Raw genomic sequence first — 22,540 nt, forward strand, 5'->3', positions numbered from 1 at the left:
CTTCACTTTAGGCACAGTCAAGACAATGCACCACTTCCTCTAATTCCTTCCATGAACTATTTTCTCCTTTATGTTTCACTTTCTTGTTAGACTTTCTTTCTTTCTTTACCCCTACTCCAGACAATAATGACCAAGATCTTACTCTTTCTCATACCTTAAATTCAGATCTAGCTTTGAGTTTTCCCCTCAGGCCATAATATTTCTGAGTTCTGAGTGTACTAACTTGACTCCACAGTGGGAAATGCAGCATAAAGCCCTTTCTTGGTTCATTCTGATATTCTGCCTTTAGATACTCAATTAACCCTAGAAATCATTTTAATGGGAATGACTAAAACGAACAAACTCTCCACACTAAGGTCCATACTTGAGAACTGTGAGTGCTGTAGTGCTTTTTGCTTGGTGATTTTTGTCAGTAGTAGGTTTTGGAAATGCAAACTTGTTAAAAGGAGGAAAACGCGGAAACAAATCTATCTTTTCAAGGTCTTCTGAGAGTTGCTTAGTTCTCTGCTTAAAATGATCTGCCACGGATCCTTCTAATAGGTCCAGTTAGTCTCTGTGTGTAATGTGTTATGTTACCTTAAGAAACATGTGAATTCTTGCTTGGCTTACCATATTTTACTTAAAGAGGCTGAGCTGGTACTATTCAGAGAATGAAGAGCCCAATGACCTAAATCTTAGCTCTGCCCCTAAAGCCTCCTCTGACCTTAGTTTACATTACTTTTCCTTTCAAAGACCCAGATTTCTCAGCTATGAAATTAAGAGGTTGGTACAAATCGGTATTCTCAGAATGTGGTTCATGAGCCCCAGAGGGTCCTTGAGACCCTGCCATGGGGTCTAGGTACATGAGGCCAAAACTACCTTCATAATAATACAAAGACATTAACTGCCTTTTCCACGGTGCTGGTCTCTACACTGATGGTGCTAGAACACTGGTGGGTAAAGCTGCTGGTGCTTTGGCATGATTCAAAGCAGTGGCACTAAACTGTATTGACAGTCATTGTATTTTTCATTGCTGTGAATGTGCAGTTAAAAAAATTATGAATTTTATTAAATCTTGAGTCTTTTAATGTTCTGTATGACAAAATAGGAAGTATGCATAATGTACTTAGAAGTTCGTAATAGGAAGCTGAAAAAGTCCAACTAAATCTTTAATTCATTCTGCAGAGATGAGGGGGAAGAAAGTGAGCACGTGAGTCGAATGTGACTGTTGAATAGTGCGGAATACACTATGTGACACATATGTCGCTAAAGAATATCTATGAAACTCTGAAAAATTCCAAAGAAACAAGATTCTTCTTAAAGGAATTTAACGTCTCACACTTTGAGAGTAACTGACTTACCTATAACAGGTACCATCACAGTAAGTTCTTGAATTTAAGTGGTAAAAAAGTATCATGGACAATTGTGACATAGGCTTGATCCACTTTTTTTAGGATTAAGAACTCTCTGTAAAAAAAATCTTTAAAATCTTTACTGCTACTATAAGTAGGGAAAAAAATTATAAATTGAAAATAAATAATTGTAATGAGTATGAAAAAGACATAATAATGAAGTTTCATAAAAATATCAACAGGGAAGAATATGCATATACTTATGTAGGAAGATATTTTCCTTAACAGAAGAAGAAGAAAAGACATTTATAAGATTATATAACAGAATGGCATGGAGACTTTGCCCAAACATGATAAATCTTATTTTTGAGTTCAAACTGGCACTTTAATAACTATGTTTATAACTATGACTGTATATTTTATCTAAGATTATTTAGTTTTAAAATATCTAATACATACACATAGTTCCAAACTCGAAAAGTGTAAAATATCTCCCTGTATACCACCTGCTCAGTCCCCTTCCCCACAAAGGCAACTGCTACATTAATGTCTTGTTAATCATTTTGGAGATTTTTTAATGCATATAAGCATTATTTAAACCATTTTACAATATTAAATCAATAATGTAATATTTTACAATATTAAAATAATAATGTAATATTTAATATTATTTAACATTTAATTTAGTAACATTTTAAATTAATTGAATATATATTACCAATATGACTCAATATATTCAATAATATTAATATTTAACTCATTTAATATGTTTGGAGCTCTTTCTGTGGCTATACATACAGCTTTTCTTTGTTCGGTTTTATACCCTTGGAGGGCTCCACTGTATGGCTGTACCCAAATTTACTGAACTGGTCCACTACTGAAGAATATTTAGGTTGTTTCCAATCTTTTCCTATTAAGCAATGCTTTGAGTAATAACTGTACAAATGGCATTTTGCATGTAGGTAAGGATATCTCTGGGGTAAGTCTCTAGAAAGAAGAGCTTTACAAAGAGAAGAGCTGAGTCAAACTATGTAAACATTTTGTATTTTTCATAGGTATTTTCAAATTGCTACCCCATAAATGCCATACCAATTTATAGAATGTAGGATACTGTCTGTTTTCCCCACATCTTTGACAAAACCTTTTGGATTTCTGCCAATCTGACAAGTGAAAAGTGGTATCTCTATGTGGTTTTAATTCACATTTTTCTTTTTGTAAATGAGGTTGAGCATATTTTCTTATTTTTAAGAGCTACTTAGTTTCCTTTTTTGGTGAACTATCTGTCAAATCCTTTGCTCATTTGTCTATCTGATTGTAGGTCTTTTAACAAGAGATTTCCAGGAGTACCTTATATATTTGTGACATTAACCTTCTGTGATACAAATTGTAAATATTTCCCCCATCTGTAATTTGTCTTTGGCTCTTCTTATCAGTCTGAGGTGTTGAAGTTCAGGACTACTACAAATACATTTAAAAACCACATAAAATTTTCTTTCTTTCTCAATCAAAAGTACTGACTTAGGTGATCCAGATTAGGCCTGCACTTCACAATGTTATAGAAAATGGAAAAAGAGCTGGGGCATTTCTTTTCAGTCCCATCTGTCTTCCATACCTATGTTTATGTGTGTGCATATAAAAATAAAGCATGAAGTGGATGGATATAGGCCTTTTTTCATTTATTTTATTGTATTTCCCATTTAATAGTCATGTAATGGCTGCACGGTATTTTGCATTTAAATGCACCATACTGTAATCATTCTTACCTACTCCTGGAAGTGTAGGTTTATTTCTACTTTTTTACTAGTATATACAACACTACAATGAACAACCTTTTGGTCAAATCTTTGTTCATATTCCTTAATTATTTATGTATAAAAATGACTAAAGTTAGAATTACTGGGTCAATTGGTCTGAGTGTTGAAATTCATGGTAGTATTGCAATGTTGCCCTATAGAAATGCTGCACCAATTCACAGTCCCATCAGGGGGACCAATTCCATACAATGCTTTACACTGCTGTATTATTTAATATTTTCCAATTAATAGGTAATAAAGAGTATTTTATTAATTCATTTGGTATTTTAAAATTATTTTTATATATTTATTGGCCATTTATATTTCTTCTTCTGAGAATTGTATGTTTTGTTCTTTGTCCATTTTTGAAAGCATGGGAAAAGTGATTACTGTATAGTAGGTATCAGTCCTTTGTCTACTTGATTTGTTGCCCTAATTGTCTCTAGTTTGACTTCTAATTTTTGTGACATTTAAAAATAAGCGAAAATGTGTAGGGTAAAATCTATTTCTTCATTTACTATTGATCCTTCCCTATTCCAAGAATATGAATTCTCCTAAGTTTTTTTCTAGAACTTTTTGTTCCTTCAGTTTTACATTTAAATGTTTATTCTCTAGAATTTACTTTAGCAGAGTATAATGTTAGTATTTATCATACTTTTTTGATGTTTGTTTTGATATCATTTATGTAATAATTTAACTCTCCATATGGAAATGCAAAGCCTCACCAATTCCAACTTATGCTTTTTTCTGTTATTAGTCTAAATTTTAATTGTTCGCTGTTTTAAAGTACTAAATCTGGAATATATCATTTATTCTCTACTTTTTAAATTCATTAACTGACGAATTTTTTTTTTCCTTCCTACTGCTTTCTTTTGATGTACTTCTGGACTTTATATTATATACCACTAAAACTATGCCCAAACCCATCCTATACTTTCTTAATTGCTGTCCTTTGTCAAAAAAGAACTTTTGAGATAAATGTTTAGTCCTTTGATTTTCTTTCTTTCTCTCTCTTTCCCTCCTCTTAGTAATGGAAGCACTTAAGGCATTTTCTTCCGAGTAAGATGTTGGCCTCATCTTGTCAGTTTTGCTACATGATATTCTCACAGATATTTCTGAAAAGGTCTATAAATGTAGTTTGGATATCCCTTTCATTCAAGTGTTATTTAGAAAGTATTCTGAAAATGTTGGTTTTAAAAGTGGTTAGCTTTTAAAATTTTTATTCTTGTTATTAATGTCTATTTTTATTGCACTGAGGTCTGAGAATGTAGCCTTTATAATTTCCTTTTACAATTAAAGAATTAAGTTTTTTCTTAATCTTTCAACAACCAAACAGGAATAATTTTTATATTATTTTCAACTTTTTCCCCCTGGACACTGGGCTGGAAGATCTGACTACATATAAAAAATACAGAATTAAAGGAAAATGTGCTAAAATTTCTATTAAAAAAGAAAAATATTACCTGAAACATATCCGTATCTTTATCATGTGTGTACTCCACCACCACAGTCTGATTCCTTGACAAAGTGTAGGATATACTGTGTTGACCTTTGCAGCTGATAGCCTAATAATAAAATTTTTAAAAAATCCATTAAAATCACATTTCAACAACTTATCAATTCTGTTTGTAGTTATGAGCCATCACTCTACCAGCAAAGCCCAGCACAAGCCAGCATTTTCCACACAGTCAGGGTTTTTCCCTATGCTCTATTCCCTCAATCACAGACACGCCGAGAGCCACAATTCTGGTTTTAGCAAATATTCTGTCTTAAAGTGAACAATATTTTACTTAAATCAAAGTTTATTTACTAGTTTGCAAGACTTGATTCAATCAGATTCTTAGAAAAACACATACTTTCTCCATATTACCTAAATTCAGTAATAGAATTTTTAGACTAATAGAGTCATTTATTTCAAATTTTAAGATTTCACACAACAGGTAAGTCACATTATTTTTCCTAGGTGATAGAGATTATCAGCATAACAAAAGGATCACTGGAAAATTTGTCAATGTTCTAACTGAGATTTCAATATAATAATAATTATTGCATTATTTCAATACAATAACATATGGTTATCCTAGTCAATGATAACCATATTTGTACTGTGTTCTTCTACATCTCACTTAAATCTTGTATAAGCAACTAGTTATCTCAGATATTTACCTTACTAATAAATAAAGTAACTAGCAATTTTATTTTTTTCAAATTTTAGGCTAGAAAAGGCTAATATTCTTTTTCAAATAGCCTAGGAATAATACGACATCATTCTTATTTTGTCCATAGTGATATGTTTGAACAAAAAGTTGTGGTCACATACTTTTAATGTTTCTAAATTAACAAATAAATCGTTACAAAGTGGACTCCAAATTATTTCAATTATATTCTATTCATTCTACTTTAACTTATCTTCATTTTTAATCTTTTACATTAAGTATTACAAAATTTTAATAAGCTTTTCTATTACACATTTATTGAATGATGACACTGCATGAAGACCAAGAAAGCATCTAGAAGAAACTGGACATGCACAGCATGTTAATGAAAATGTACTGAACATTTATATTTGACTAATGTAATTCCTTACAGCAATAAACAGTAAAACATGCCACATCAACTTTGAAATTAGCCTGGTTAATCTCATGGTTATTTAATAATCTGCCCTGAGGAATTTCACGATTGAGCTGATGTTTTATTTTATGTGCTTCGTTAAGATAATACTTCTTTAACATGGTCAGGAAACTAAAAAATACTTCTTAAAGTACTCACACTACTAACAGACATCGTCTTAAATTTTCGTTGATCTGAGTCAGATAAATTCACTGACAGTGACTGTTTGTGAAAGCCAAATTTATAAAGAACTATTTTCAATTTAAGTGGATGTAATCTTTGTGTTAATTAACTTTTGTGGTGATCATTTCACAATGTGTATATATATCATCATGTTGTACACCTTAAATATATACAATTTTTATCTGTCAATTATACCTCAATAAAACTGAAAAACAATTTGTAAAAAGTAGATGTTTATCTTAAGAGTCAGTGAAAAACCCACTTTAAGAAAAATAATTTATTAAACTCAAACTTATAAAATTAACAATCAGGAGGTGATTATAAAATAATTTATTTCAGGGTTTCCTATAAAGTATCTATTGCATTTTAAATGGATTCAATTTACAAATATATCAACTCCAACACAACTTTCATGGCATATACATATTGCATAAAATGTCTATAGTGTACAAATGATTTGCAAAACAAGGAGTTAATAAGTGCAATAATGGGAAATACTTTTAAAGGTTATACATTTTTGTACAATGGCACCTGCTTAAGTATGGTGTTTCTCAAACTTCCACTCCATTTGCCTGAATAGGAAGGGTTACTTGAACCTGGAGATGTCTGGGGAGCAGCTCTCAAATGGAGTTTCTCAGGCTTACAACAGCTTACCTTAAATTATAAATTTTTTTTTTTTTTTTTTGAGGTGGAGTCTCGCTCTGTCGCCCGGACTGGAGTGCAGTGGCCAGATCTCAGCTCACTGCAAGCTCCGCCTCCCGGGTTTACGCCATTCTCCTGCCTCAGCCTCCCGAGTAGCTGGGACTACAGGCGCCTGCCACCTCGCCCGGCTAGTTTTTGTATTTTTAGTAGAGACGGGGTTTCACCGTGTTAGCCAGGATGGTCTCGATCTCCTGACCTCGTGATCCGCCCGTCTCGGCCTCCCAAAGTGCTGGGATTACAGGCTTGAGCCACCGCGCCTGGCCTATAAATTTTTTTAATTCCCTAACACATTTGCTAGTTTTAACATTTAACATTGTCTCACGAAGAATTGTTCTGCTCACCTGAGGCCTAGCACAGCCATGGACAGGGTGCTCCAGAGTAGTGGTGCCCAACCTTTTTTGCACCAGGGACTGGTTTTGTGGAAGATAATTATTCTGTGGACTGGATGGGGGGAATGGTTGGGGGATGATTCAAGCATATTACATTTATTGTATACTTTATTTCTATTATTATTACATTGTAATATGTAATGAAATAATTATACAACTCACCATAATGTAGAATCAGTGGGAACCTTGAGCTTGTTTTCCAGCAACTAGATGGTCCCATCTGAGGGTGATGGAGATACTGATGGATCATCAGGCCTTAGATTCTCAGAAGGAACACGCAACCTAGATCTCTCGCACACATAGTTCACAATAGGGTTCGTGCTCCTATGAGAATCTAATGCCACTGCTGATCTGACAGGAGGCGGAGTTCAACCCGTAATGTAAGCAATGGGAAGCAGCTATAAATACAGATGAAGCTTCCCTTGCTTCCCTGATGCTCACCTCCTGCAGTGTGGCCCAGTTCCAAAGAGGCCACAGACCACTACCTTGTTCCCTTGCTCACCCGCCGCTCACCTCCTGCTGTGCGGCCCAGTTCCAAAGAGGCCACAGACCACTACCTTGGGGTTTGGAGATTTCTGCCCCAGAGGCACTTCCTCGCCACTTTAGAAAACACCAGAAACAGCCATTTTATAGGCTGCAAGTTGTTACTGGACACAAATTCTTGTAAGGTGTTTCATTATAAAAATATTCTTGTGACCAAAACTGTAAGACTATGTAGCACATGAAAAAAGGGTATTTCTAGTGAGAGCATCACCTTACCTGGAAAATGCCCACAGCAAAGGGGAGTCTTACCCAAGCTCCCAAAACAGAAAGAAAACACTGATGTAGGATGCCTTGAATGTTGAGCCAATTTAAAGAAAATTTATGATTTCAGACTTCTGCCATTTTTGTAGGTTAAGGCAAATGGCCAGGGTTAGGAAATGGGAATGCTCTTAGGTTAGGAAAACGCCTTTTCTGTGTCTTTTAGATTAAAAAAGTACTAGCCACGGGCTGTGATTTGGAGGCCTTGGAATTTGGGGAAGGTAGGAAAGTGGGAAAAGAGACTGCAAGCAGAAACAAATCCCATGAAGGTGGGGAGTGGCTCTGGGGCAGCAGGTGAGGCACACCCCGTAGCATGGGCAGCTGAGGAACTTCAGAACCAGTGTAATCATCACCTCAAAGTCACTTCCACTTCTGGCAAGGATTTCCCTCTGGTAATGCTAAGCCAGGAGAAGGGTCCTGCCCTTACAAGGGCCCAGAGTACTGGTGCCCTGGGGTCCAACAGGCTGCCACCTATGGAAAGCAGAAACGTGGGCTGAGCTGGCCTGAAAAGATGAGACTGAAGCCAGCACTGGGATTTGGTGGCAGTAAAAACCAGCGTGCCTAAGGCCACCATCAGAATCATAGCCAATAAATGGGGAAGTGTGGACTTCCTTCAGTTACATGAATTAGGGCTCACATGACCTTGTTTTCATGTATTAAAGTCTAAAATAGAGTCAGATTTAGGTGGTTGGGGTAAGTTAAAGAAGAGTTTAAGCCTGAGATCAATTTTCACTTTCCTTCTTGGGTCATGTCTTACAGAAAAGTCTGCCAAGTACATATGGCATTGAACTTTTTGTTACAAGTATCAATTGTTCAACAATAGTTTTTAACATTTAAAATACGACGTTCAAAAATAGAGCTTCTAGTAAATCACAGATTCACTGACTTGAGTCAATCATTTCCAGTATTTTGGAAATAAAAGTTTCTCCAAGGCCCTAAGTTGTTTTGGAATCTATTTCCAAAATATCAGAAAGGACACCAGGTAGGGCCTTTTCTTGGCATTCACTATAACTTAGTTCAAACACAATTACTGTAACATAATGCCGTGATCTTACTAAACTAACACAAATTTAGAAAGCTCTTTAACATTGTAAAGAAAACCAGCTCAAGCAGCTTGTTGTGTAGAACCAGAGGTCCCCAACCCCTGGGCCATAGAGTGCTATCAGTCTGTGGCCTGTTAGGAACCAGGGCACACAGTAGGAGGTGAGTGGCAGGAGAGCAAGCGAACTTTCATCTGTATTTATAGCTGCCCCCCATCGCTATCATTACCACCCGAGCTCCTCCTGTCAGATCAGTGGCGGCATTAGGTTCTCATAGGAGTGTGAACCCTGTTGTGAACTGTGCATGTGAGGGATCTAGATTGTGTGCTCCTTATGAGAATCTAATGCCTGATGATCTGTTACTGTCTCCCATCACCCCCACATGGGACTGTCTAGTTGCTGGAAAACAAACTCAGGGTTCCCACTGATTCTACATTATGGTGAGTTGTATAATTATTTAATTATGTATTACAATGTAATAATAATAGAAATAAAGTACACAACAAATGTAACATGTTTGAATCATCCCAAAACCATGTGCCTCCCTGGTCTGTGGAGAAACTGTTTTCCACAAAACTGGTCCCTGGTGCCAAAATGGTTGGGGACTGCTGGTGTAGACAATAATGATTTCCTATATCCACTTCTCTATTGTGCAGCTGTGATGAGAAGGCAGGTTGCCATCTCTTTTCTCATAACACTGCTTTGTGCCTCGAAGGCACGTTCAGTCTTATTTATTTTTCCACCCCTAGCACCAAGAGTGTGGCAGACATTCAATTAATGTCAAATGAATGAATGAATGAATGAATGAATGAACGAACTGCTACAGATACAAGATGAGATTTAGAGTTTCTTTCTTCAGGTCTTCCCCTCACCTTCCCTACTTCTCACTAGCAAAGGTACCAGTAGTGATACTCTCAGCTCAAATGTTTTGAGTCTATAAAAACCACTTTATTACAGTTTAAATGTTATTAGGTTGAAATATAATTGGGCAATTACAGATAAGCAGATTAAAGAATTTCAGCTTTATCCAGCTGAAGAAATTAAGCCTTACTTTGCAATCCTAGATGCCCAGACCAGATGTGAGTCAAGGTATTTTCTTCTCAGCTGAGGATATGTATTTTCTTACTGCTATGCTGCTTGTGTCACAGGCTCAGTTCTGCCAGACTTTGCCATTCAGGGTTGAGAACAGTTAGAACTGGCTGTCCTGCCTCAACTTACAACTAAAAACTAATGTCAGGGAGTTCTGTGAGTCTCCAGACTCTAAAACAAACATGGTTCATATGTCTGGAGAATTTTCTTCCTCTTATAAACCCATATACATACATAAAAGCACTTATATAATATGTTATGATAACAGAAAGCAATCTTGCAGAATACACAACGAGTAACACGTTTTAATGGACATGTTACTGAAGAATTTTCATCCACATTTTAAAGTATGAGGGAAACAATTAAATCTTTTATTTGTTAAGAAGCAGTGGTAGCTCTCAACCACAAAGTGAAAGCCAATAGAGAAACTAACACGCATCCAGAAAATATTAATTTATTATAGTTATGATTTAGCCCATTTAATTCAAGCTCTATAAGGCTGCTAAGTGGGCCTTTATCAACTGTGTGGAGAGAGAAAATGGGATTCATCACTGTGGCAGACACCGTTGGTTGCCTGCCTAATGTCCTCCTCTCTGCTGGCTGAGCTGGCTGCCTGTGAAAAAGCCTGACAACATCAACGCTAGCTCTCCCACTCTCCTCTGAGGCTAGCGTGTGGAAATGTGATCCACTATCAGCCAGTGGGACTTAGGAGAGATCTGGTGTGGAGCTCCTGGGGATGAGAGACATTGAGACTCCTTCCCTTCTCTGTCACTAAAATACGACACGATGTTTGCAGCAGAAGCAGACCACCTTGCAACATGAGAGGAAGGTCAAAAGACTGTCACAGAAGTTGGCTCAGAGCCCTGACATCTTTGAGATGCTGAATCAAACATGGAACTACCTGTCCCCAGACCTCTGGAATAAAAATCAGGGTTTTAGGCTGCTGTAGGTTAGGCATTTTGTCACTTGAGTGTACGGCATCATTATACGGTTTGGTTCAAACATTTTCTCCTTCTGGGTTTCCTATTTCAGTCAATAGCATAACACTCACACTTAAAAGCTTCATGTCACCCCTGAGCCCTCTCTTGCCACTGCTGTTCACATACAGTTAGCATTATTACCATCATAATTAATCCAACAGGGAGTCAAAGACGGGCTGATTTCACTGTGTTAAGGCAAAAATCAAATACAAAACAATGTGTAACATTTCACTTTTTCTCCTCAAAAACAAAGTAGTTGTTGGGCAACCAGTAGCTACAAATCTGATTTATTCCTCAAAGGAATTTTATCATCAGCTTTTTTATAGCCCTTAACTTTCTGTTCTGACGATGCTTTTGTGCAATCTTCATGGATCATCTGGTATCTGGGCTGGCTTCAGCAGCTTGCCCACTGACCAAGAGAATGCCGTGGATGTGACACATGGGACTTCTGATACTAGCTCAGGGAAGGCCTGCAGCTTCCGTGTGCTGCTCTGGGGGTTCCCAGCTGTGGGCAAGAAGCCTGACTATGCACATGCCACTAAGCTTCAAGAAGCCAAAGCAACAGGGAGAGGGTCTGGAGAATGAAATGCCACATGGGGAGAGGGAGGCCTGGGAGTACCAAGATGCAGACAGGTGCGTGGAGAAGCCTCCGTGAGAGTGGATCCTCCAGCTCCAGTTGCCCCAGATGTGGACCAGAGACTGACTACTCAGTGGTGCCCTTCCCAGATTCCTAACCCATAAAATGATGAATAAAACAGAATGGTTTTTGTGAAGTCACTAAATTCTGTGGTAGTTTTCTACACAACAAAAGATAACTGAAACCATCAGCTTACAAGGCCTACTAGTACCAGAGCACTTATGTGACTCATCACCCAAGACACTATGGTTATCTGTGCATACGTCTTACCTGCACCCAAGAGCATGGGATAGATGTGTCTACCACGGCAGGCAGCAGCATCTCCACACAGAGCAGGGTCTATGTTTCTCATGGAAGTGTTATGTGCTCCTGAATGTATGTTAAGAGGTTGTTTGTGTTTAAAGCAAATATGCATTTTTATTGTTATAATCTCCGATTAGAAGACTGAGATGTGAAGAAAATTTTGTATTAATATTTAAAATGATCATAGACTATAAAAAGTATCTGTGAGTCATTCAAAGTATTGCCAGAGAAGACAAAGGCCACCAAGTGTGTCACATGGAGATTTTTGTAGTCCTTACATTTAGAGCAAGAATAGAAGGGACACTAGGAAGGCAGAAGAAAACCACCACGTATGTTAGAAACTATAAAGCCACTTTGCAAACTACATGTATGATGTATACCAAAAAAGTATGCCTTATTAGAGTTTGCATCCTTTAAGGGAATACAGTGTGCATGTGTGTGTGTATGCATGTGTGCACATACATGAGCATGCTCGCATCTGCATTTCAAATAAAATGAAATTCTTCTTCTTCAAAGGATACCTAATTTTTTTATTATGAAGTCTTTCTTAGTACCAAATGACTCAGGAGTTTAATATCCCTCTTGTCTAGACGTCCTGGAAGTTGACTATTATAGAACTGCAATTATTGTTCCTGGGCCACACAATAGTCTGGCTAAATCAAATGAATGTTTCTGAAATGAGCACACCCTGCATATTCTTCTTTGTGTGTAGATATAATTAGGGTTGTTTTTGCCTCTCAAAAGTAGAGGGCCAGAGACCTGGTGTAGCTTATATGCTGAAGCAACCTTTTCTAGATACCAAGCTGCTCTGAAGAGCTCTGCACCACATATCTGAACGTGGTGCTCTTCTCTAAGGCTGCTCACTGTTCCTGCCTTTCACATCCCCGCAAAACACCTAGGAAGAAAGAGTCCCTGGGGCTGGATGTGCTCTGGGCTGAGCACGCATCTCCTCACTCTGCCTGTGCTCATGCGATCTGCTCTCTGTGAAGAAGTCAGAGGTTCTCTAACAGTTTGCCCGATGGGGGCAGGGCTAGGAAACGTACTGAACGCTCTATTGGGACAGCTAGTCTTCGGGGTTCTACTAAGAAGCATAATGTAAGCTTGTGTTCTCAACAGCCTTCTGAATGATGGCCACAACATGGCACTACTTAATACGACATCATAGACTAAGTATCGGCTCCCCTGCCGATGATGATGTGTGTTTTAGACAAGTTTATTTTCAGCCACTTTAACTGTTAAATCTAGTTTGTAATTTAATATTTCAGTTCATCATAAAATCTAAATAAGTAACTACACAAAATGACTACTACAGAAAGGACCGAATGAAATTGGAAAAATGACACTGACCTCTCACAGTGGCTCTGGTTATGAAATACAAGCTTTCTATGACAAGGTGTATTGCTGTAGAAACATTTTAATTGGTATGGGAAAACACAGTAATAAAACTGTTTGGGGGTAGGTCTGAGTGGGGCCAATGAGTCGAACCTTGGTTGTTCAGAAATAACTTCTGATATTTATGTTTATGACAGAAAGCTGCACATTTATGAGCAAATGAATGAGTTTACAGTGAGCGTGCAGCAGCCTGGAAGTAACTGCTGAATGATTTTACCATCTCGAGCACTGTGCACACTGTGATGTAGAGGCAGAGCAAGGTGAGGACTAGAGGTTATCAAACATATATGGGCATGCACTAATTATCCCGTGAGGCATGATACTAATTGCATCTAAAATTTCATCACCTCACGCAGTAGCCACTGATAATCCAGAAAATGCTTAAACATCGGACAGAAAAAACATTTATATCAAACTGGCTCTCTCAATGGTTTTATTCTGCTGAGCTCAAACTTTACATGTACTTTAGAAAAATGGAATAACCACATGTAGATACTGCAGAGATCAACTTGGCTAGTGGACTCTAATGCTGGAAAAACAACACACTGGACCAGGTTTGAATCCGAGTTCAGATACTCACCAACCATAACCTCTCTGATCTTTCAGCTACTACCTTTATAATTCATTAACAAAGGGAGTCAATGTCAGTAGCACTGATTTCACTGGATTCAAAGCAGAGGAAATGATGTATATAAAACATGGCATTTTCTCTCTTCAAATATGAACCTGTATTTACAGCAGTTCCCTGCAGTCCATAACACATACTTTGGAAACCACTATAGCGTTTGGCTTTAAGTATATGCTAGATATTGACTGTATTAATTAGAGATAATCCTGGTATGACAAATATATTTTTCTAGAACTACTGACTTTTATGTCAGGCTGACAAGTATAATTAAGCAATAAATCCTCAATCAGTCTGGTTCAATTTGCTACAGGGAAGATGAGGTCTCTGCCATCTTTGTCAATTTATGTTTAAAATATGTATGAGTACTATTTCTAAAGAGAGGAGGTGGCTAAAGGAATTCACAATTTATGTTGCATGAAACACACTCTTTAAAACATTCTATCTTTTCAAGGAACCACATTTCAAACAAGTGCCTGAACCATGGCTACGATAAAGTCAAAAAGTGCTAACTTGGATTTCATCAGAATCAACATCATTTTCTAGCAAATCAAAATGATAGGCCTATTTGTTAGAGGCAATAGCTTTGAACTTGGCCCTGGGCCACTCCTGAGCCCATCCTGGATTGGTTTACTGAGCTATTCGATAAACCCTGGCACAGAATCTATGGCACACACAGTGCTGGACAGGGCTGGGGCAGACACGCTCAATCTATCAGCAAGCACAGACATCAGAGAGAGTAAGAATGTGTGAGGAGAGCCTGTTTCTAATTTGGGGTGACTCCCAAGTACAAAGAAGCTAGATCTGGCTAGTGGTACTAGTTTCAGAAGATGATCTGACTTGAACATAGTTGGGAAAACATGAACACCAAGGGCTGCAGCCAGAGACTTGGGCAGGTGACATTCACATGCTTTGTGGACATCTGTTCCCAGGAATCCTACCACTTCCAATCAGATGAAAAGCTCCTTGAGGGTAAGAACTCCAGTCTTTTTAAACCAGCCTTCAATTCCAGCAGTGTATTATTTGGCTAATAGTACAGATTGGGCTCAATCTCGAATCCAACATGGGCTGCCTGTGGGACTCTGGGCAAGTCAGGCCTCTGGCCTCATTTTTGTCACCTGTACAAGTGCTGGCCTTGTCCCCAGAAAGGTCATTGCTGTCTAACAGCTGAGATATTTCAGCTCCTGTATCTACCCAGTTTATGACAAATTGCTAAACAAGTGAAAGGTTCATATTCAAGTTTGTATGGATTTTTTCATTGAGTTTTAGAACATATTAAGTCAACCTAATGTGCAATCTTTTTTTTTGAGACAGGGTCTCACTTTGTCACCTTGGCTAGAGTACAGTGGCATGGTCATGGCTCACTACAGCCTCAATCTCCCAGGCTCAAGCAATTCTCCTGACTTAGCCTCTCGAGTAGCTGGGACCACAGGCACACACCACCACACCCAGCTAATTTTTTGTATTTTTTTGTAAAGATGGGTTTTATCCATGTTGACTAGGCTGGTTTTGAACTATTGGGCTCAAGCAGTCTATCTGCCTTGGCCTCCTAAAGTGCTGGGACTACGGCTGTGAGCCATTGCACCCAACCCAATCAATTCTTTTTATTGCTTTATTTGTCCCATATCTTTTGGAAAATAGGGGCAAAGTGTAGCTTTCCCACATAGGAATGCTGTGATTCAGTCACATATCTATATAGACATGTTTACATTATCAACCATGCACTGTACACTAGTTACCATAAATGAAAGCCAATCAGGACTTTCAAAGTTCTTCTGCCTTTTGGTCTCAGTTGAGAAAGCACACACTTTAATGTAGACTCTAATGATATCTCACACCGACTCGGTGTAGCAATTCCCTACAAAGCATGAGAGGATGCAGCAGGGGTGCAGACCTGAAAGCGTCACATACCACAGCGTGACGCAATGCTCTGAAATCACACCCATCTCAACATACACACAGCAGGCGTCATAACTGCTGGTCACTTCAAGGACTGATCCTGCAATAAGGACCACCCAAGGTCACCTAGAGAAGAAAGTTAGGGAAGGCCACACTTACCTGATAAGAGATGGAGAAAGTGACCCTGAACAACCCCATTCTTTAAAACAGCATTGCGTTTGCTTTTGAACATTTTACATTTCCAGATGTGAGCAAAATGCTGCACAGGAAGAAATGAAGGTGAAACATTCTTGTGAAATGCCAAGTGCTATAGTAAAAATTAAAATAATATTTCTTATTGTACATATTAAGAATAAGAGAGAAAGAAAATCTAACTGCAGTCTCATGTAAGAACAGGAGTTGGTAAATTTTGTAAGGAGATATCTATTTAGTCAACAGATAATGCTTTAAAGGATGCATATGAATCTATCTGCTGTGACATCCTACATTTACTTCTCTAAATATTTAAGTACTGACATATATATGAGCTACTCGCCATGGGAAGCAAAACTTTGAACAAGTAAACCTAACAAAAATGAATCATAAGCAAAAATAAAGCATCCTGCAAATGACTAAGTTGAAAAAGCAAAATTCCTGGTTCAATAATTCGATATGCCTATTGCTCTTTTAAAAATGCACTTACTAGGCAAAACAAGGTACATACCTTGTTTCTAAAGAGCACTGGAGAAAAAGTATATAGGCATCCACAATATACTGTGTGTTACAGTGAGTCAGTAGTAAATGCAAGTCCTAGTTTGTTGGCATGAGCAGGCAAACTTACAGATGCTATAAATTGAATCTGACATAAATCGATTTTATACTAAGATACCCAATGACTTACCATGTAATTGTTTTAATATGTAACCCAGTTTATCAGCTGTCAAAATGAACCCTTGAGTACTGAGGAATACAAAGACTGAAACTTACAAGGATAAGCTCCAAAGAGCTTATCTTTCCAAAGAAAACAAAATACATCCTATTGATTATTTATAGCGATAGAAACCAAAGTCCCCATTGAAACGATGTAAACAAAAAGGGGAAGATTCAAATTTTTCCCTCATTTTACTTGAATTTTTTAAGACTTGGCCTAAATTTAAAATTTGTTCATCTGTTGAATAATCTCATTTTCTTTATGGAATAAAACCAGATCAATAAGGCCACATTCCAGTTATACAGAATCATGAAAATATTTATTCTCAAAAAGCAAAATATATTTTGACAGTTGGTATTTTCAAGATGTTGAGTCTGCTGGAAACATGCAAATTACAATCTTAGTACACACAATTTTGAGTAAAATAATGAATGCCTTCCTTGGAAGTACCTGCCGCCATGCAATGCCATTCACAAATGTTTTTCTTCAAAGCCTGGATATATCCGGATGTTACTCCTCAAGCATCATTAAACTGAACTTCTTAATAGGCTCCTTATTAGCTGTGTATTCTTAGGCCATACCCTGAATCTATTTCTTAATCCGAAAAGTACAACTACCTTGAAGGGTTTTGCTGGAAAAACTCAGATGATGTTTGCAAAGTACCCAAAGGACAGTACACAACACATAATTACTATTAGTCAATTGTTTTGATTACTATAACATTCATAATCTCTATAACACTTAATTTTATGGGGTCCCTCGGGTTCTTGACTGATTTGTAGAGCAAAAGATATTTTAAGGTAATATGTACACAAGTTACTAAATGTTACCAGTGAACAGTATCTCCCTTCCAATTCCAATCTTCTATCACTAAGAAAGCCACTACTACTAGTTTCTTATATATCCTTCCAGAGAAAAGTCTATGCCTACACTAGCATAGTATACACATCAGAAATGATAGCATACTGCATACAGTGTTCTGTTCCCTGCTTCTTTAACACAATAACTTACAGAATTGTCTATATAATGTAGTTACAGTGCTGTCTCATTCTTTTTGATGTATACATGCAGCATGGCTTATTTAATGCATTCTTTTAGCAGACATTAAATTATTTAAAGTATATTTTCAAGCAGTACTGCAATAAATATGCAGGTATTCGTTTTGCATATAGGGAAATATATCTATAGGACAAATTGCTAGAAACAAAATTGCTCGATCAAATGGTACATGGTATGTCCACTTCTGATATTGATAGTTATTGTCAAACTACTTTTCATAGAAGTTACACCAATTTGCATTCTCACCAGAACTATATGAAAGTATGTTTTCCCCACTCTCACCACTATACGGAGTAAAGTGTAAAATGGCAGGTATCTTTACTAGATGTACCATATGACCCAGCCATCCCACTACTGGGTATATACCCAAAGGATTATAAATTATTCTACTACAAAGACACATGCACACGTATGCTTACTGCGGCACTATTCACAATAGCAAAGACTTGGAATCAACCCAAATGTCCATCTGTGACAGACTGGATTAAGAAAATGTGGCACATATACACCATGGAATACTATGCAGCCATAAAAAAGGATGAGTTTGCGTCCTTTGTAGGGACATGGATGCAGCTGGAAACCATCATTCTTAGCAAACTATCACAAGAACAGAAAACCAAACACCACATGTTCTCACTCATAGGTGGGAACTGAACAATGAGATCACTTGGACTTGGGAAGGGGAACATCACACACTGGGGCCTATCATGGGGAGAGGGGAGAGGGGAGGGATTGCATTGGGAGTTATACATGATATAAATGATGAATTGATGGGTGCTGACGAGTTGATGGGTGCAGCACACCAACATGGCACAAGTATACATATGTAACAAACCTGCACATTATGCACATGTACCCTAGAACTTAAAGTATAAAAAAAAAAAAAGAATAATCTCATAGTGCTTTTAATTAGCATTTCTACTATTATGAATAAGGCTTTTAAGAATGTTTAACAGTTATCTCTTTTTTTATTTACTATAAACAGTTTATACCCTTTGCTCATTATTTTTTGGGTTGCTTGTCTCTTATTGACACAGGCACTCTTTATATATTAAAAAAGATTTCTATTGTCTGTGATATGAGTTGCAAATCTTCCCACTCATTTGTGTTTTGACTTTACTTAAAGTGTTGTGGGTTTATTTTTTGTCATGCAGATTTTTAAAAAAGTTTCTATAGTCAAACTCATCAGTATTTTCTTTATGATTTCTGGATTTTACTTTATAATTAGAAAAGCTTTCCTCACTCCTAGATTAAGTGAAGAATTCTCCATCTTTCTTCAGTATTTCTAGGATTTTGGTTTTATGTTTAGAAATATTAGCTAAACATTTCAACAGTCACAGTGCTTATAAAAGCTATAGTTTGTTTTCACCATATGCATGTATCAACAGTTCACTACCTTTTTTTTTTTTACTTTTTTATTGCAGAGTATTCAGTTTTAATGATAATATCACAATTTGTTCATTCACTCATCTGTTAATGAACATTGGATTAGATCCAATCCTGCCAACTTTTGGGACTGTCTTTTAATGTTAGCCATCCATATGAGTGTGTAGTGATATCTCATTGTGGTTTTAATTTGTACTTCCCTAATGATTAATGAGGCTGATAATATTTTCATATGTAAATATGACATCTATCTATCTCCTTTGGGGAAGTCTCTGTTCAATTCTTTTGCCTAGTTTCACAAATTGGATTTTCTTATTGTTGTTTTGAGAGTTTATACATTCTGAACACATATTCTTTATCAGATAAATGATTTGCAAATATTTTCTACCAGTCTGTGTACCTTGTCTTTGCATTCTCTGAAGAGTTTATTCCAAAGGGTATAAGTTCTTAACTTTGATGTCTACTTATCAATTTGTTCTTTTATAAATCACATTTTTGGTTTTATATCTAAGAAATTTTTGCCTAACTCAAAGTTGTGAAGATTTTTCTTCTATGTTTTCTTTTAGAAGCTTTATATTTAGTTTTATGATCCATGATGAACTAAGTTTTGTACACAGTGAAGATTATAAATCAAATTCATATTTCTGCATGTATAAATGAAACAGCACCGTCTGTTTAAAAGACTATCCTTTTTCAACAGAATTGCCTTCGCATCTTTGTCGAAAACCATGTCCATATATATGGGTCTATTTCTGGGCTCCACTGTGATGAATTATTTATCTATCTTTACACCAATACCACACTATCTTAATTACTGTAGCTTTAAAATAAAGTCTTGAAGTCACTGTGAATACTTCAACTCTGTTCTTATGTTTCAAAGTAGTTTTGGTAATTTTAGGTTTTTCACATTTTCAAATGAAATTTAGAATCAGCTTATTAATTTCTATTAAAAAGTCTGCTGGAATTTTGACTGGTATCGTACTGAATTTACAGATTTTGGTAGAATGCACATCACTGTTGAGTTTTCTGATCCATGAACATGGCGTATCTCTCCATATATTTAGGTCCTCAACTTCTCTCAGCAATGTTTTTATAGGTTTCTGTATAAAGGTCTTCCACATCTTTTGTTAGATTTATCCCTAAGTGCAGTCAATTCTCATTATTCACAGTTATATTCTATCAAGTTGTCACAAACATTGATTTACTGAATACTGAGCCACTGCTCCTAAGGAAAATACAGGATTCAGTTCCTAGGAGGCTCTTGTTGCAACACTTTTGTCAAATTATCAAATAATTGTTTTCTGTTTTTCTGTTTAAAAATACCTCACTTAATATATATTTCTTACAAATAATCACATAGTAATCTTTATAACGAAACACTACCCAAGAAGGGTTTACCATTTTCCTGCCCCTGGGTAATGTGACCATAAATTTCTTTGGCTTTCAGTTTCAGAACAATATTGTCCACTAGGCTTTTTAAACTGGCTGTCATATCATGAATACCTACATTTAGCCACTTTCCCATCATTTAGCCATTTTCCCATTTTTCCCATAGCTTCGTAATACACTGTACATGTTACTGTAACACTTTCCAGTGTGGCCTTCATGTATGTATTAACAAATCTCCTCCTCCTTTTTCTGGTGTAATATATTGTTAATTCATTTCCACCAAACTCACAGTCAAGAGCACTTTAACTGAACAATGATAATCTAACATGTATTTTCTCTGTAAGGTACATCAGTCTTCTTGCACCTAGGAACACTAGAGAACACTTCAACACCACGCTTGGGTGACATTTCAAACAGTGAAATCACCAAGAAAAGCACAAAAGTGAGAAAAATTTAGCCCTAAATAGACCATGCAAAGAACACTTGTTGACAGTATGAGAACTGAAGCAAGAAGGCAGTGTTTTGCCTAGTTGGGCCTCACTTGGGAACGTGTGTCCTGGACAGGCCACTCATATATCTTGTCACCATGCATACATCCACAAATAATTGCAAAAGGACCCTGAGTATTAATTTGGGAGTTACAAGTAAATTTTAGTCAGTAGGTAACTTTGTAAACATGGAATCTGTGAATAATGAGCATCAACTGTGTTTTACATTTTTTATGCTATTTTGCAAATAGTATTTTTAAAAACTTTTTCAATTTCTGAGCTTCTGTTGCTTTTAAAAAAATCTTCTGCATTGTAATCTGTGCTTTCTTTGCCTTACCTGTATTTTATATGATCACTGAGAAGGGGCATATTCCTATTCCTACAGTTACTTTTATGCATCCAACTATAAAAATGTTTGCGCCCATTAACTCTCTAATAAGAACAATGATGAGTAAGACTATTTTCATTTTCTGTCATCCTTCTGTGCACATTTTCAATTATTTTTAAATTGTTTATTGCTGTTTGCTTTTTTAACCTTTACATATATCTTCCTGTTTTAAGTGATAATTTTTGTCTCCCAGCTATAAAATCTGAGGATATTAGCATGCTTACAGAACCTCTCTCCTTTTCTTTCCTTCCTCGCCCACCTTTTGTAAGTTCTATTATTTCTACATTGTTGGAATAATATCATTTACATTCTATTCTGTGGCAATCATTTTCTCATTTGTTTTAGTCCTTCAGATAGAGTGTAATTCAATGTTTAGATGATAGCTTTCCATTCACCTCTTTTTTTTTTTGCTGAAATTTGTCTTCTGGTAATTTTTTCAATAAGGGCTCATAAAAATTCTATATCCTGCATTCTCTTGTATGTTTATCAGTATTTGTCAATTGGTTTAATATTTAAAAGAAATGTGGGGTAAAGAAATCTTGGGTCACTAGGCTGGGTGTGGTGGCTCACGCCTGTAATCCCAGCACTTTGAGAGGCCAAGGTGGGAGGATCACCTGAGGTCAGCAATTCAACACCAGCCTGACCAACATGGTGAAACCCTGTCTCTACTAAAAGTACAAAAAAATTAGCCAGGCATGGTGGCGGGCACCCATAAATCCCAGCTTCTCAAGAGGCTGAGGCAGGAGAATTACTTGAACCTGGGAGGCGGAGGTTGCAGTGAGCCAAGATCATGCCACTGTACATCCTTGAGCAAAAGAATCAAGGCATTTAACATCAGAGTGTAGAAAATCTATAAACAACCCCCCAGATAAAACAGGACTCACTTAAAAAAAATGGGTAAAAGTTATTATACACAAAAATGGTTTCCCTTGAGCATATTCTATATTAAAACTTTTACATTCTGGCTATATTTGGTTGAGAATATGATCCAAAAAAGTCAGGGATATTATATAACACAAGAATCAATGCAGTGACAGCAACAGCACTAGGACATCCTGTGCCAGGGGACACAGAGTTAGATCAGGAACAAGGCACTCAGCTTGCGGCACAGCCCTAACGTCAACTAACCATGAGTCCTTTAGCATG

The 22,540-nt window shown here is 36.8% G+C and overlaps 1 protein-coding gene across 4 annotated transcripts in view; it reads right to left on the reverse strand.

Moving 5' to 3' along the window:
* PELI2 (pellino E3 ubiquitin protein ligase family member 2) overlaps positions 1–22,540 on the reverse strand; it is a 198,961-nt gene that overhangs the window by 17,772 nt on the left and 158,649 nt on the right. For all 4 annotated transcript variants that reach the window (XM_033187936.1, XM_033187938.1, XM_033187939.1 and 1 more), the window contains exon 3: positions 4,588–4,689. In XM_033187936.1, coding sequence (XP_033043827.1) covers positions 4,588–4,689 — 102 coding nt within the window. The remainder of the gene's footprint in view (positions 1–4,587; positions 4,690–22,540) is intronic.

This window comes from Trachypithecus francoisi, unplaced genomic scaffold (genome assembly GCF_009764315.1).
Source record: "Trachypithecus francoisi isolate TF-2019V2 unplaced genomic scaffold, Tfra_2.0 Lachesis_group3, whole genome shotgun sequence".
Classification (NCBI taxonomy): Eukaryota; Metazoa; Chordata; class Mammalia; order Primates; family Cercopithecidae; genus Trachypithecus; species Trachypithecus francoisi.